General features: G+C 32.5%; 1 protein-coding gene across 1 annotated transcript in view; it reads right to left on the bottom strand.

Annotated features, from left to right (window-relative positions):
- The window catches only part of ENPP3 (ectonucleotide pyrophosphatase/phosphodiesterase 3), a 75,271-nt gene that overhangs the window by 40,165 nt on the left and 20,919 nt on the right, over nt 1–14,187 (bottom strand). Inside the window, exons 5-10 of the mRNA XM_025042377.1 lie at nt 13,994–14,119; nt 10,804–10,864; nt 6,407–6,504; nt 2,896–2,975; nt 706–825; nt 36–145 (exon numbers count right to left, since the gene is read on the bottom strand). Coding sequence (XP_024898145.1) covers nt 36–145; nt 706–825; nt 2,896–2,975; nt 6,407–6,504; nt 10,804–10,864; nt 13,994–14,119 — 595 coding nt within the window. The remainder of the gene's footprint in view (nt 1–35; nt 146–705; nt 826–2,895; nt 2,976–6,406; nt 6,505–10,803; nt 10,865–13,993; nt 14,120–14,187) is intronic.

The raw sequence follows: 14,187 nt of genomic DNA, 5'->3' as shown, positions 1-14,187 counted from the left end.
CTGAGATAGGGTCATATCTGCAAGTGCTTGACTACCTTTTGTAAGGCACATATATGGTAGGAAAAGAACCATTTATAGCCACATCCGATCCTGGCCAAAAGTAGGTACCAGCTTTTAAGCCTTGATACATTGCTGTCAGCCAGACCTAAAAGAAGAGAAAAGTTAAGTGGAAGTCAAGAGAATAATCAGTTTGGGTAGAAATAGTGCCACTTACTAGAAACTGAACAATCTTAACAGTTGCAAAGTTTATTTCATTATTAAAATGTATTTAAATTATTAAAAATGTATCTTTGTAGCAGTTTAAAAATGTAATTATCCAGGGATCCACTTGAAAAATAAAAAATGTAGTAAAATAGTAAGGGCATTTTTTCAAATTGGTAAAATTGTACAGTTCTTCTTTCCCTTTTAAAGAATTATAAAACAGAATGAGGAAAAAAAATGAGCAAATAATCTTTCCAAGTAACTTCCAGATTGATATGTTTATAATACAACATCCAAGTTTCAACAGAAGGTCATTTAGATTAACTATCACAAATGTTTAAAGGATTTAAATTATAATTATAAATAGTTGTGAAACACCTTCCCACCCCCAGTCCTTAGAAATTAGAAAGATAATGTAAAACTCAAAGTGGAGTGAGAAGAGAGATCCACTGTCACAGTGGGAAATGGAGATTACTTAGCTGCCACACATATACCACGACATACTGGTTGCCCTTGCCACCAAGCTGGATTATTTTTCTCCTTTGAAGAAAGTGAAAAATTCTTGTTGAGGTTTACATCGTACATATTATTGTCAATGATGCCATGTGATTCCGGATATAAGCCCTAAAATTATAATTGCAAAAAAAAAGATTTAAGATTAAACAATATATTAATAAAACATATATTTAAATTGAAATAGTATAAGATCTATAATGCATATGTTGGAAGGATGTCATATACTTTTCCATATAAAACCCCTGAATCTGAACCCAAATATCGATATATAAAAAGTATATTCCAGTATATTTGCCTATAACAGCAAATGAATGATATTAGGCAGATGTTTTGTGTTGATGGTGTTAACATAACTCTTGTGTGATTAATAACTATTTGTTAATAGCAGTTTCCCCTATTACAATAATGAGTAGCTACTGGTTAGGTTGGCAAGAATAGCAAGAAATTTATTGCATAGAAGCTTTTAAGCATTAATGGGCTAAATGGGTTAAAGTGCTACCAGCACTTTATAATGGAGTCTCCATCCACTCTCCCTTCCATCCATCCATCAATCCAATCATCCCTTCAATACAATCACAAATATTCATTCAATCATTCCACGTGTGCATTGAATGCCTATGATGATATCCCATGCAACTGTAGTAACTTTTAGGCAAATTTTATGGTTAGTATTTCAGAACATTACTATATATATGAACATGAGTATATACACACATATTCAGTAAATCAATAGCACTTATATATAATCCTTTACTTATATTTATACACATATATCTATATTAAATCTTATATATGTATATTTTTGTTTGCATGTATATATTCACATATATATATTATACATATAGTCAGTTCTTGTTATTCATGGTAGTTATGTTCTATAAAGTTGTTGCCAACAATAAATACTGTACCATTGCTCTTAAGGAGTCTGTAGGGTTAGGTCTCCGTGAGCTTCACAACATTTTTTGTCTACTGATCAATACAAAATCTTTTTAATGTATATTTCTGTTTAAAGATACATTATTTAATATATATTTTTGGTTTACAATAACTCATGCCTGAACAGTTTATCTAACACACATATTTTCTCTATAAGACACATCACAGCCTTCTTGCGCTTGGGAACCCTAGACAACATTTCGGCACTACACTCGAAGGCCATTTTAAAAAGAAAAATCACTAATAAAAGGCACAAACATGCAAAAAACGTGGCACTAAAGAGACAATAGACTATGAAAACAACATTTAGAGTTTGAGAGTTGAAACAAGAAAGCAGAGTATTGCCTTGTTAGACTTCCGTGGGGAATGTGTGAGCAGGGCAACTCGAATTTTTTGCTGCTCTAAGAATGTTCTCAGATAACTAGAAATACATCACAAGTATTGATTTTGGGGTTACAAATAAATTTTAGCAAGTAGGTGAATTTGCAATATAGAATTTGCAAATACATGCATGTATATGTGTGTGTGTATATATATATATACACACACATATACATATATATATATACACACACATATACATATATAATTACTAAAGGGTTAAAATTTAGATGTTATAGTTATTGTTCCACAGTAATTAAAGACTAAATGCAAAGTAGTAAAGGTACAATAATGGCTTTGGCAATAAAGACCGAGACAGAGGCCTCCTTAAGAAGTGTTCTCAATTATTACAAGTTAAATAATTTTTTTTTAATTCATTTTGATCATTTCACTTATGTCTTTTTATACATTGAGGAGAATTTACTTGTTTTACTTGCTTTTTCTAAAGAGATATAGCCAGTGTCGATTCCTTTATAAAACTAAGATTTTATCAAGTTAAATATCCCCACATCAAAGTGGCCGTCCTCATTCATAGCCTACCATTCCCAGTGAACTTTGGATAAGTAGTGACTAGTCAAAATATCAGAGGAGAATTGTATTTCTCACACCCAAGAGGCTACCTGGCCTATCACAAAGGTGAATTAACCTAATGCCTGAACACTCATTTATAGTTAATACCTCATAGTACTGGACTGGCCTCAGATTGAGACCTCCTAGCCTGAATTGAGCTATGAACTATCACCACATATGCTTGTGAAATGTATAACATAGGGCTTGGCCAGTTCCTGCCTAAGCATATCTAGTGGTATAATCAGTTGCCTCTCTGTGGCCTATCAGTCTTCCACTGGGCCAAGCACTTACCGTGACAATGGTATAATGATTTGGAAAGGTCTTGGTTGGATAGACAGATCGCAGATATTTTGAATGAATTCCACATGTTTCTGCAACAAAGTATAGTGAGAAATTAAGAAGTTATTACTTCCTCAGAAGTTTTTTGGATAACTAAAAATCTGAACATAAAATTTCCTCAGAGAAATAGAAAGCTAAAGCATATCTGGTGGTATAGTCAGTTGCTAAAGAGTTGATTGAAGATGGAAAGACAATAAATATGTCAGGCTTTGCAAGTCCCTGTGATCTCTGTTGCAACAGCTCAAACTCTGCAATCAAGGCCCACAAGCATCCCTAGACATTACATAAACAAATAAGCATGGCTGCATTCCAATAAAACTTTCTCTATGGATATTGAAATTTGAATTTCATGTAATTTGTACGTGTCATAAATTATTTTCTTTTTTCCCCCCCCCCTAATCATTTAAGAATGTAAAACAACTCTTAGTATTTAGCAGGCCATACAAAAAACAGGTGGGGTAGGCTGGATTTGGCCCATGGGCCACAGTTTGCTAACCCCTGAGCTAAACATATCCTAAATTATACACTACCAGCTTTATTTGCTTTTGTTGCTCCCCTCTTTCTGACTCATTTCATTACATTAAAATTTTTATATAACATTTGCATCTTAGCATATAGTTCTTACATGTAAAGTATCTGACATAACAGAAGTCAACACAACTACTAGGTAACTAAAAAGGAATTTGACTTGTATAATTGCATAAGCCCATGCCACTTAATAATGCTTACAAATGAGCTAAGTTTGCTGCTTATTATTTTCAGCAAAGTTTCCATTTGATCAGTGAAGTTTCTTGTAATCTGTTTTCCACAAAGCATATTATTAATTTTGCTCCCAATTGTTCTGCTGCATGGTCTGTGCAATAACCCTGCTTGAGGAGATCGGAACCATCAGAGTATTGCTGCTTCCTCTGCAGCAGTGAAGCACAAGAAATTTTTCATGTTGAAATCCTGTAGACTCTAATTCTAAAAGAAAGCTTCACCATTACAGGTTATAGTTAGGTTAAAACAAAAAGTGAAAATGATTGTTGTCCAGAAAATAACAAATTTTACAGCTTGAAATAATAAATGTTTTCTCAAATAGGCTTGAAATTAGACTCCTTCCCAGCCTCTAGTTCAGTGTTTGCAATATGATCCAGGAATTTCCTCCTTCAGAATCTGTTGAGCCCCATATCAAGCCTGTTAAATAGGACCCTGGTAGGGATGACGGGTTGGGTGGAAGGTGAAGAAAAGGGAACTCAAAAAAAAATCTACATTTTTAATAAGCACCCCAAATGGTTCTGATGTGCTTAAGTTTGAGGCCTGCTCTAGGACCTGACTAATAGGGTATAACTAAAGATTTAAATATCTTTTCCCTCTTTTTCTAGTCAAAACTGCTAATAAATAATCTTGTCTTCAATCAGGGAAAGGCAAATCTAATATTGTTAATAAATCATATGATACAGAAATAAAATGAAATCTACTCCAGTTATATAATTAAAAGAATTTAAGCAGGAAAAAAAATATCATACAATAAATAGAGACATAAAGTCAGTTTCTGCTTTTATTTCCTTGAAACATGGGTGACCCAAATTCTGAAACGCCTGAAGGCACAGAGTATAAAATACTAACTAAGCTACCAACAACATGAAAACATGGCACCTCTCTAGTTAAAATGTCTTAAACAAGACACACCTGCTGACTATCTGCAGACTGGGATGACCATTTTAGATCAGAGCTATTGTAAAACAACTCACAGAAAACAAGACCTTTTATCATTGTTTCTTCCAGATCTTAGACATCTAAATTATGACTGAATAGAATAATTCTGGAAGGATACACAATAAATCCAAGAGAGTAGTTGCTTCTGCAGAGAAAAACTAGGAAGATCAGAAAAAAAGAGGGTTTTTTTGTTGTTGTTCTTAGTTGGTTGGTTGGTTGATTGGTTTTTACTATACACCCTTTAATGCATTTTTAAAAGTTTATTATTTGTATATTTTACTCTCTAAGAAAACATTTTTTAAGTACAAACCAAAAAAATCTGAAAATGTAAATAACAGATATCCATAGTAACTATAAACAAAAAAGAACAGAAGACTATAATAGATGTCTAAATAGATGAGTAGATGAAAGAAATGAAAACTCCACAGATGCAGCAAAAAAAGTAGGAAGGAAGTTTATTGTGATAAACACCTACATTAAAACAGAATAAATTTCAAATAACTTTGCACCTTAAAAAACTAGAAAAAGGACAAACAACACCAAAAGTTAGCAGGAAAAAACAATAAAGACCATGGCAAAAATAAATAAAATAGAGACTAGAAAACAATTTTGTTTCAAAAAAGCCAATAAAATTAAAATCAACCAAAAAATTAACAACAAATTAAATACATTTATTAAAACAATTATAAAATAAAATATAAAATTTTATAAAATAAACTTTATTTTCTCGATAAAATCAGAAATGAAAGAGGAGACATTACAACCAATATCGCAGAAATAAAAAAGGATTATAAGAGACTATTATGAACGCTTATACTTCACGAACCGGAAAACCCAGAAGAAAAAGGATAAATTTTTAGAAACAACTTACCAAAATTGCATCATAAAGAAAAAGAAAATCTGAAGAGACCTATACCTAGTAAGAAAATTGAAGGTCAGAAAAGATGATTGACTTATTCAGGATCAAACAGCTATTTTTAAAAATAATTTAGAGTAAAATAAAAACAGGAAACCAGTAAAATTGTCATAAACCTTGAGGACCTTGGAGGTAAAAGAGGACCTGCTAGAAGGGGGAAGAAAGACGGGAATTGGAGGGCAGTGAAGGGTGTAGACCCTGAACTGACCCTCTGATACTTTTTAGCTGTGTCCTTGGTACTCAATTTCTCTTTATTATTAACTTTATAAAATTGTATGGAGGCCAGTGTCCTAACACAGAAGTACAACATGATAAAGGTGATAATAATAATAACTATAGTAATAACTTAAAATCATTCAATGCATACTACATATATATTCTCACAATATTCCTATCACATAGGAAGTGAGCATTTTACAAATGAAGAGACGAGGGCACAAACAGGTAAAACAAACTTGCCCATAGTCTCACGGCTTGTAAATGGTAGAGCCAGGTTCCAGGCATTGATGTTTGCTGGCTCTACTCAGTTTCCTTCAGGATCTTCCTGCCCTTGATGGTCATATCCACCTTGATAAGACTCAGGTCTGACAAACACCACTTTTGAGCCAATATATGTGAATGGATTTCCATAGAGCAGAAGGTATATTCAAACACAAGACAAATCAAAATAGGCCAAAAAAAAAAAAAAATGAACATTCAAAAAAGGAAAGAGGAACCAACAAGAACGAAAATAGATATCCCATATCAACATCATCAGGATATTAAAGGTCAGAAAGAGAGATGTGCCATCTAGAGACTGACTAACCAGGTGTCTTATCATTTGCATGCCTTCAGTTGTCGAAGACTTACTCATTTTATCAATATTGGGCATTAGAGTGCTCCATGTCTGTAAATATTCAGCTCTAAATCCATCCATGGAAAACAAAATAACTGGTGGCAGGTCAAATCTAAAAACAGAAAGTAAAAAATTTGTTCATTATTTTGATTGTAAAAAAACCGAAAGATACCTTTCTGTACTATTTACAATTCTCTAAATTAGAAAATGCTTAGAAAGTACAGTAAGAAAGTAGTTTTAGGTCAAGTTTTCCTTTCTATTTTTTAAAATCGTTATCTTTCTTAACAATCAGTACTTCTAATATTTTAGTAAGCTAATAAAAATGGACATATTCCTTTTTAAAAGTATTACATAAATTATCTGGGTCTTTTAACTTTGAGATCTACTACCCTTTGAGTTCTAGAGTTTAAAAAGTTTTGGCTAACCTACTTTATTTTCATTTACTCCTTGACATTAGCTATCTATGACACCCAGTTATAGTGTGTATGAAATTTCTCTAGCCCTGAGAGTTTATAATGACAAAGCAGTGTACTCTGGAGAAAAGGGAAGGTTTTTGACCTCAAAAAGGCTTAAGTCCAATTCTCAGCTTCGTTCTTTACCATTTATTTAACCCTAAGCAGTCACTCAACCTCTCAAAACTTGATCCTGACCCACTCACCCAATACTTTAGAATCATTACAAATAGCACATTAATATCATTGTGTCATCTCAATTAAATTTAGCATTTAACAGTGGTAGGTACACATGGAGCTAATTAAATGTAGTCTTACAAGAGAGATTAGCAGCATGCAAGCAAAGCACTAACAAAACACCACCAGAAATGGGGTTCTATATTGCAGATCTTTCATGATCCTGAAGAAAGCAATGATTACTGAAATAAATGCATGAACTCAAAAATTAGAAAAGTTGCAATTATTCTACAAATCTTTTGGATATAATTATGATATGGAATTTAGGATCTCTGTAGTTTATGAGGTGTTTTATTATTCTAAAGTTCTACATTTTTTACTTTATTCTAATATCTCAGAATATTAATATTAACCTCAAAAGCATTACAATCTCTTCGTAGACAAGTATTTAAGTTAAAATGAGAAAAGATTAACTTTTGGGTTATAGCCAGAGACAGTCATTTTTTTATTTAATATTTTGTTCACTTGTAAAATTTTACTCGTATTTTACATACACACACACACACACACACACACACATAGTTTCATAAATTTTTCCTAAATGAACTCCACTGCGTAAGCATCACCTACAAAAAGAAACAGAATATTGCCAAACACTAGAATCCTCCCTTTGTGCTCCCTTCTATAGCAAACCACAGCCCAATGAAGGGCAATCAGTATTCCAACAACATAGATTAGTTCTGCCTATTTTTATACTTAGATGCCAAAAAATATATATATATAGTATGTATTTTGTTGTGTCTGGCTTCTTTTACGTAACATTATATTTGAAGTTTATCCATACTGTTGCATGTAGTTGTTGATTATTCATTCTCATAGCTGTCTAGTATTTCAGCAAATGAATAAAAGGCTTATTCATTCTACTATTGACAGGCATTTAAGTACTTTCCAGTTTAAGTACTTTCCAGTTATTATAAATAGCAATTATAGACAAAGTAAACTTGTTTAAAGTTCCAAATATAGTGCATGCAAGTGAGTATGTAAAAGAAATTATTTTCAACTCTGTGCTCAGAATTTGAAATTTTTTAACAAAACATACTTTTCCAAGAAATTTGGTTAGAATAAGTCTTTAAATATTCTGACAAATACCCAATATTATGATAAAGAAAATTCTAAATGCTGATACCAGCTAAAGAAAGAAAAATAATTTTAGATTTTTTTTAATGCGCTTGAGCAAAGCTAGAAAAAAATATCAGTGTAGCCATCTAATTATACATCATGAAAGAAATGGTGAGGAGAATCTGGAGAACAAGTCTATTTGCCTTTTTAGAATATGAATTTATTGTAAAATAATTCATTTACACTAAGAATAAAGGCACAAAGAAATTACACTTCACATCTAGGGTTTGAACTTGCTAAGTAAATAAACAAGAGAGGTTAAGGGCTGGATTTGAGTACAGGGTACTATTCCAGTACATAGGAAGATGTCAGATTCAATCTTTGTAAGGTGAGAGTAGGCTCTCCCTGGGGGGATGATATGTGAACTGAGCCCTAAAGAACAAAAAGAAATAATATGAAAGAGCAGGGAGCTAATGTTTTAATCAGGGAAAGAAAATACATTGTACAAAAGCTCATGCGAGAGGTATGATACAACAGAAAATATTGGGTTAAGAAAAAAAATAAAATGGAAAAACCCCACAAAACAACACAACAAAACAAACAAACAAAGTAACAAAAAAAAAAAAAAAAAAAAAAAAAAAAAACCCATAAGAGAACATGTAGTATGATTCCATTTCTACGAAATTTTAAAATAGGAATGTATGGTGATAGAAATCAGAACATGAAGCATCTGGTGTGATGAAAATATTCTATATCTTTGAAATATTCTGTATCTGTAGGTTACACAAATTTCTAAATTTCTAAATTTCATTATATTGTTCACATAAGTGTGAGCATTTCAATGTCTACGAATTATACCTCAAAAATAAAAAATCAAAAATTGGGACTGTTTTAATTGTGATTTGTAAAAAAATCCATCAAGAAATTAAAGAAATATATTTTAATTTGTGAAGAAAACACTTATTTTTTCAGAAAGTCATATTTCTAAATATATCATCAAAATAAATTTGCAGCTTAAAAACAGGGTCAATCATCTATAGGATCGAAATGTTAACAAAAAAGGGACTATGTAATAAACCTGACAACCTGTGACAGAGAGGCGAGGGGGCAGACGTGAGAAGGGCATATGGAAGATCTGACAAGTTCAGTGACCAAAAGTAACCACACAGGATGGTCTGATCACTAATTCCTAACTGGGTAGGTCAGAGAGCAGTAGTCACATTCCAGGCCCATAGCTTCCTTAGCAAAGGTCAATCTTCACCTTAAGGGAACCCAGCCCATTGTTCTTATGCATATAAGATAACATACCTTTGAAAAGTCAGAGTAATTTTCTTTTCTAAATCTCTTCAAGGCACAACACCACCAGAGCATGAGACCATAGAACCCCTCATTATTACCGTGTTCCCTGTATACCATCACTGTGTACTGTACATGTTAATTAACTATCCTATACTCACCAATGTAAGGAAGTATATGTTTCTCCAGTTTGCTTTCTCTCCAAACCTAGTGCCTCCTTAATCTACCACCAACAGATTTCATGTAACCCTCCTCACATCTTCTCCTTTGATTCCAATGTATAAAATGAGCTGCAAAAAATGCCATTCTTCAGAGCATTTTCTCAATCCATTAAGATTTCACTTCTGAGCATGTCCTCAAACTTTTGGCTCAAATAAACTTATAAAACTTGTCTATAGGCTGGACATTATTTCATCAACAATTCTCACATGAAATCTCCTGAACTTATTATTATTATTATTATTATTATTACTCCAATTTTATAGATGAAGCTCAGAGAAGTGACTAGTGCAAAACCAAGACTCAAACTTGAGTCTCTTTTTCATTCTAAATTTGTTATTCTTCCACTCAGAAGAGGGCAACCGGATCTGAGGATTGAGTTAGACCAAAGTAGCATAGTACTAAAACAGACACATTATCCACACACAATTTTTTTAATGAAATAATGCTATCTAAAATGCCTCCACCAATTCTATAGCCAGATACTCCTTTCTTCTTCTTCTGCTTCATTAACATTTCCCACTGCTTGGGCCAGAGTGAAGTAGGTGAAGGGCAGAAGGGGCAGTTGGAGGAAAGTGGAAATCCACTCTTGACTAGAAGGTGATTTGGAGCACATTTCCAGAGCTGGGCAGTTGGGGGAGCAGCCATCACAGCCATATGAAGGAGATGCATGAGAGGGGTGTTACCTCACATGTTCATCACCCATGCCCACCTGCAAAAGTCCTCCTCATCCATTCTTCAAGGTCAGCATTTCATTGTGAGGCCTTCAGTGGACAAATCTCTTCCCCTTTCCTCAGTAAGAACAAATCTGAGGTATCAGGATGTTAACAGAAAAGAGTTCTGGCTGGAGTAATTTAGATGTAAATTGTAGTCCTGATCATAGGACTTTGAGAATGTTAGTATAAATACTTACCAATTTTTTAGTCATTCTTGTAAGACATGAATATAATAAATTAGTATAAAAGTGCTTTGTAAACAATACAGCAAACAAAAGTCACTTATGAGTTTGAGCCACAAGGAATCTTATCTTCTGTTAACTCTTTCATTCTAAAATGTAAATAGAATGAGAGAAATTCCATACTGCCTCTCAATTACATTTCTATGTGCCATCTGTTAAAGAAAGATAAAATTCAGCACATCATTCTCACCCTTCGGGACACTGAGACTTCCGGGCTGTGCTACAGTTGGCTTTCACCCAGGAGGTTTCTCCTGAAAAGCATAAGATCAAAATTTTTAGACTGCTGCATCACAGACAATAAAAGAGAAACAAATGTTCAATGGGCATGATCTTTCCAAACTACAATTTGTATTACTCCAGTAACTAAATTTTTCCAGAACACGTTAAGTGCTATTTCACGTGTTGGCAGTCATTGCTTCTAGAGATTGGTACAGATCAGTAATTTACACTAACCGAATACCAGGAAGCCCATCTTTACCAAGAAAAACAAAGGGAATTCCTTTAGCTTTAGGAAAAAGACAATGTCTTTTCTTTTTTTTTTTTTTAAATAATGTTTTTACCTCAAGGACAATATTTTCCTGCTGTTAGAAAAAATGAGTTTAATAAACATAGATATATTATCTTAAAAAAGAGAAAAGAATGCTGGAAAAAATAAATAACCAATAATAATAATTGATATTAATTGGGTAAGATTGAACAAATGTTTAAGATCTTAACTAAAAAATTCTTATTCCGTACATGTTTCTGTTTACGGAACATTGAGCTAATTAACGAAGTATAAATGATAGAATATGAATGCCATCATTTGCAACTCCTAAAGGATCTAGACAATGATTATCAATGGCTAAAACAACCCCCTCAAAAGAGACAAGCCACAAGATGTGCCTCTTGACGGAAGTAACATCACTATCTATGAAGGATACTTGCAAAATAAATAAATTGTACTTGAATCACAACAGTCATCAGGTTCTAACTACCAATTTGTAGGGGATGTAAGGGATGACAAACTGTCTATAACAGAGGATGCAACTAACTGGAAAATTCTGCCAAATGACCCCGTTTCTCCAACATGTAAATTGTAAAGGGAAAAAAGAGGAAGAGAGAATCTACTTTTAAAGGACTTGGAATATATCAGCCAGTTGCTATGTATGGAATCTATTTAGATCTTACTTCAAATAATCTTTTAAATATTATGAAACGCACAGAAAATATTGAACACAATGGATAGTTTATGACAAATGATTATCAACTATATGACATAAATATATCAACTAGATATATTAATGGTATTATAATTTTGTTGAATCCTCATCTTTTTTAGCTATATACTAAACATATTTACAGATAAATGATATTAACTCTAGGATTTGCTTTGAAATAATCTAAAATTTTAGGAGGGAGGTTAGGGGGAATATAAAGAGTATATTTTGTTAAGAAAAACATCCAAAACTTGAAAATAAGCAAAAGGAAGACTGATCACTAAATTTCGTTTCAATGTCACACTGAGAATTATCTAAAAAGCCCACATACAGATTATCTAATTACCTAGTAGTATATACCTTTATCTAGCTTATTCTTTACCATTCATTTTATGACTCAGTCAGGGTAGCAATTAATTGGAAGAAAACTAATAGCAATATAACTGATTATTGTTCAATAGCAAATAAATTGTCTTGTACAAATGCAAATCATTTCTGTCCCACCAAAAGTTACATTTTCAGTCATTTAATTCCAACATTCATTCAGTCTTGTGTATACTTCGTCTCTTCAAATCTTTTTGAGACAATTTAACATCTCAGTTGGTTACCTCATTAATGAGTTAAGAAATTTTTGATGTGTTCACTTTATATTTACATGAGGTTAGTGTTTTTATCTTTTTGAAAATTATAGTGTGTCAGAATGAGACAAGATGGGCCATGAGTTGATCATTGCTAAAGCTGGGTGATGGACATGTGGGGAAAACATCATACTATTCTCTCCTTAATACATCTTAGAAATTTATCATAAAGTTTTTTAAAATTCTAAACTTAAAATAAAAGGTGACCAGCTGGTTTCTTACGCAAAATTTATTTAAATCCCCTCAAACAGCTGTCTTAAGATATAATTTGGCAAGAATCACTTAACTTATTTAAATATAATGTTAATCCTTAGAGTAAAAAAACATTTGCCTTTGTTTAAAAAATAAATAGAAATAATTAAATTAACTCTATCAAAGTAACCAATTAGTGGTAATGGTAAATTTCAACACTGCTTATAATAATTACTTTTGTTTCTGTTAAATTGCGCAATATTGTGCACTGTATTCAATGGAAAATTGTACCACATGACCTGTTGATCAGTCTTGAGATAAAAAGTTAAGAGTAATAAAGTTGGAGTAAAAGTCAGGAGAATATAGAAATCAGAGACAATAAGGTCAGTGAACTTACAGAGAAATAAGCAAACTAGAAACCACACTTCCCTTTGTGAACTTAGAGAAAATTTTAATAATACAATATTCACTGTATCAAACACTGTATCAAAATATCAAATGATTATTATTTAAAAAGAGTTACCATTCTAGGCTTTTATTTTCCTATCCAATTGCCTTTTTTAGCTGATCTTCAGTTATATTTTGTATAAAACCTTATCAACTATTAGTATAAAACCTATTTTTATTAAGGGATTATATAGTTAATGTTTCTACAATAGCATCTTCCCCTTATTTAAAAATATCAGAATTAAACCTAATATTTTTTGTCTAAAAATATTAAAAGCATTAGTTAGTTAGCTCAATTGCATGTGGTGTTATGAAAAGGGGGTTGATAGCTTGAAGCAATTTTGTTGCTATGAATATATGTGCTTTTTTTTTTGTAAATCTCATCAGATGTTCAAAGGGATTGGTGATTTTTTTAAAAAACTTGACATCATTTATAAAGTGGCAAGTGGCTAGAATCAGGAGTTGAATGAACTGGAGTCTAATCTTGGCTTGGCACTAACTCCTTGAGGGTCCTAAATCAGTAATTTAACTACTCAGTACACAGTTGTTTCAACAATAACACTGGTTTAACAAACTGATTTTTGGGCCAAATAACCTCTTCCATGATATTTTAACCATAAGATCCGGTGTCTCAAACCACACATATGTCTAGCATAGTCACTGGACTGAAAAAGACCTTGCTTTACAGTCAAATATGGAATTTTAAGCCTTATCTTTTTTTCCTATAACATCCCTCTTCCTCTAGAGCACACAAACCACATTTCTTCCAACAGTAAATAGATTGTATCTTCTTTTCTATATGGAGTCGCTGAAGATTCTCCAACTTGTTTTAATTTTTGCGGCCTAGGCCAACTCTAGAGTCACTAAATTCACAGAGGCAAATGGGTCAACATCCTCTGCTTACCTTGGCAAACACTCTTGTAGTCAACACAGCAGTCCTTCCTCTGCAAACAGTCATCTGAACAAGAACAAAGGCTGGATTCTAGTCTGGTCTCTCCACAACGAAATTTATTGCATGTCCATATTTGAGCTGTAGAATTACATGAGCATTTAACTTATTTTAAGTATTCAATACCAAAAATATAAATTTCACGTATT

Source organism: Pteropus alecto, unplaced genomic scaffold (genome assembly GCF_000325575.1).
Source record: "Pteropus alecto unplaced genomic scaffold, ASM32557v1 scaffold79, whole genome shotgun sequence".
Taxonomy (NCBI): domain Eukaryota; kingdom Metazoa; phylum Chordata; class Mammalia; order Chiroptera; family Pteropodidae; genus Pteropus; species Pteropus alecto.
This window is presented reverse-complemented; position numbering and strand designations above follow the sequence as displayed.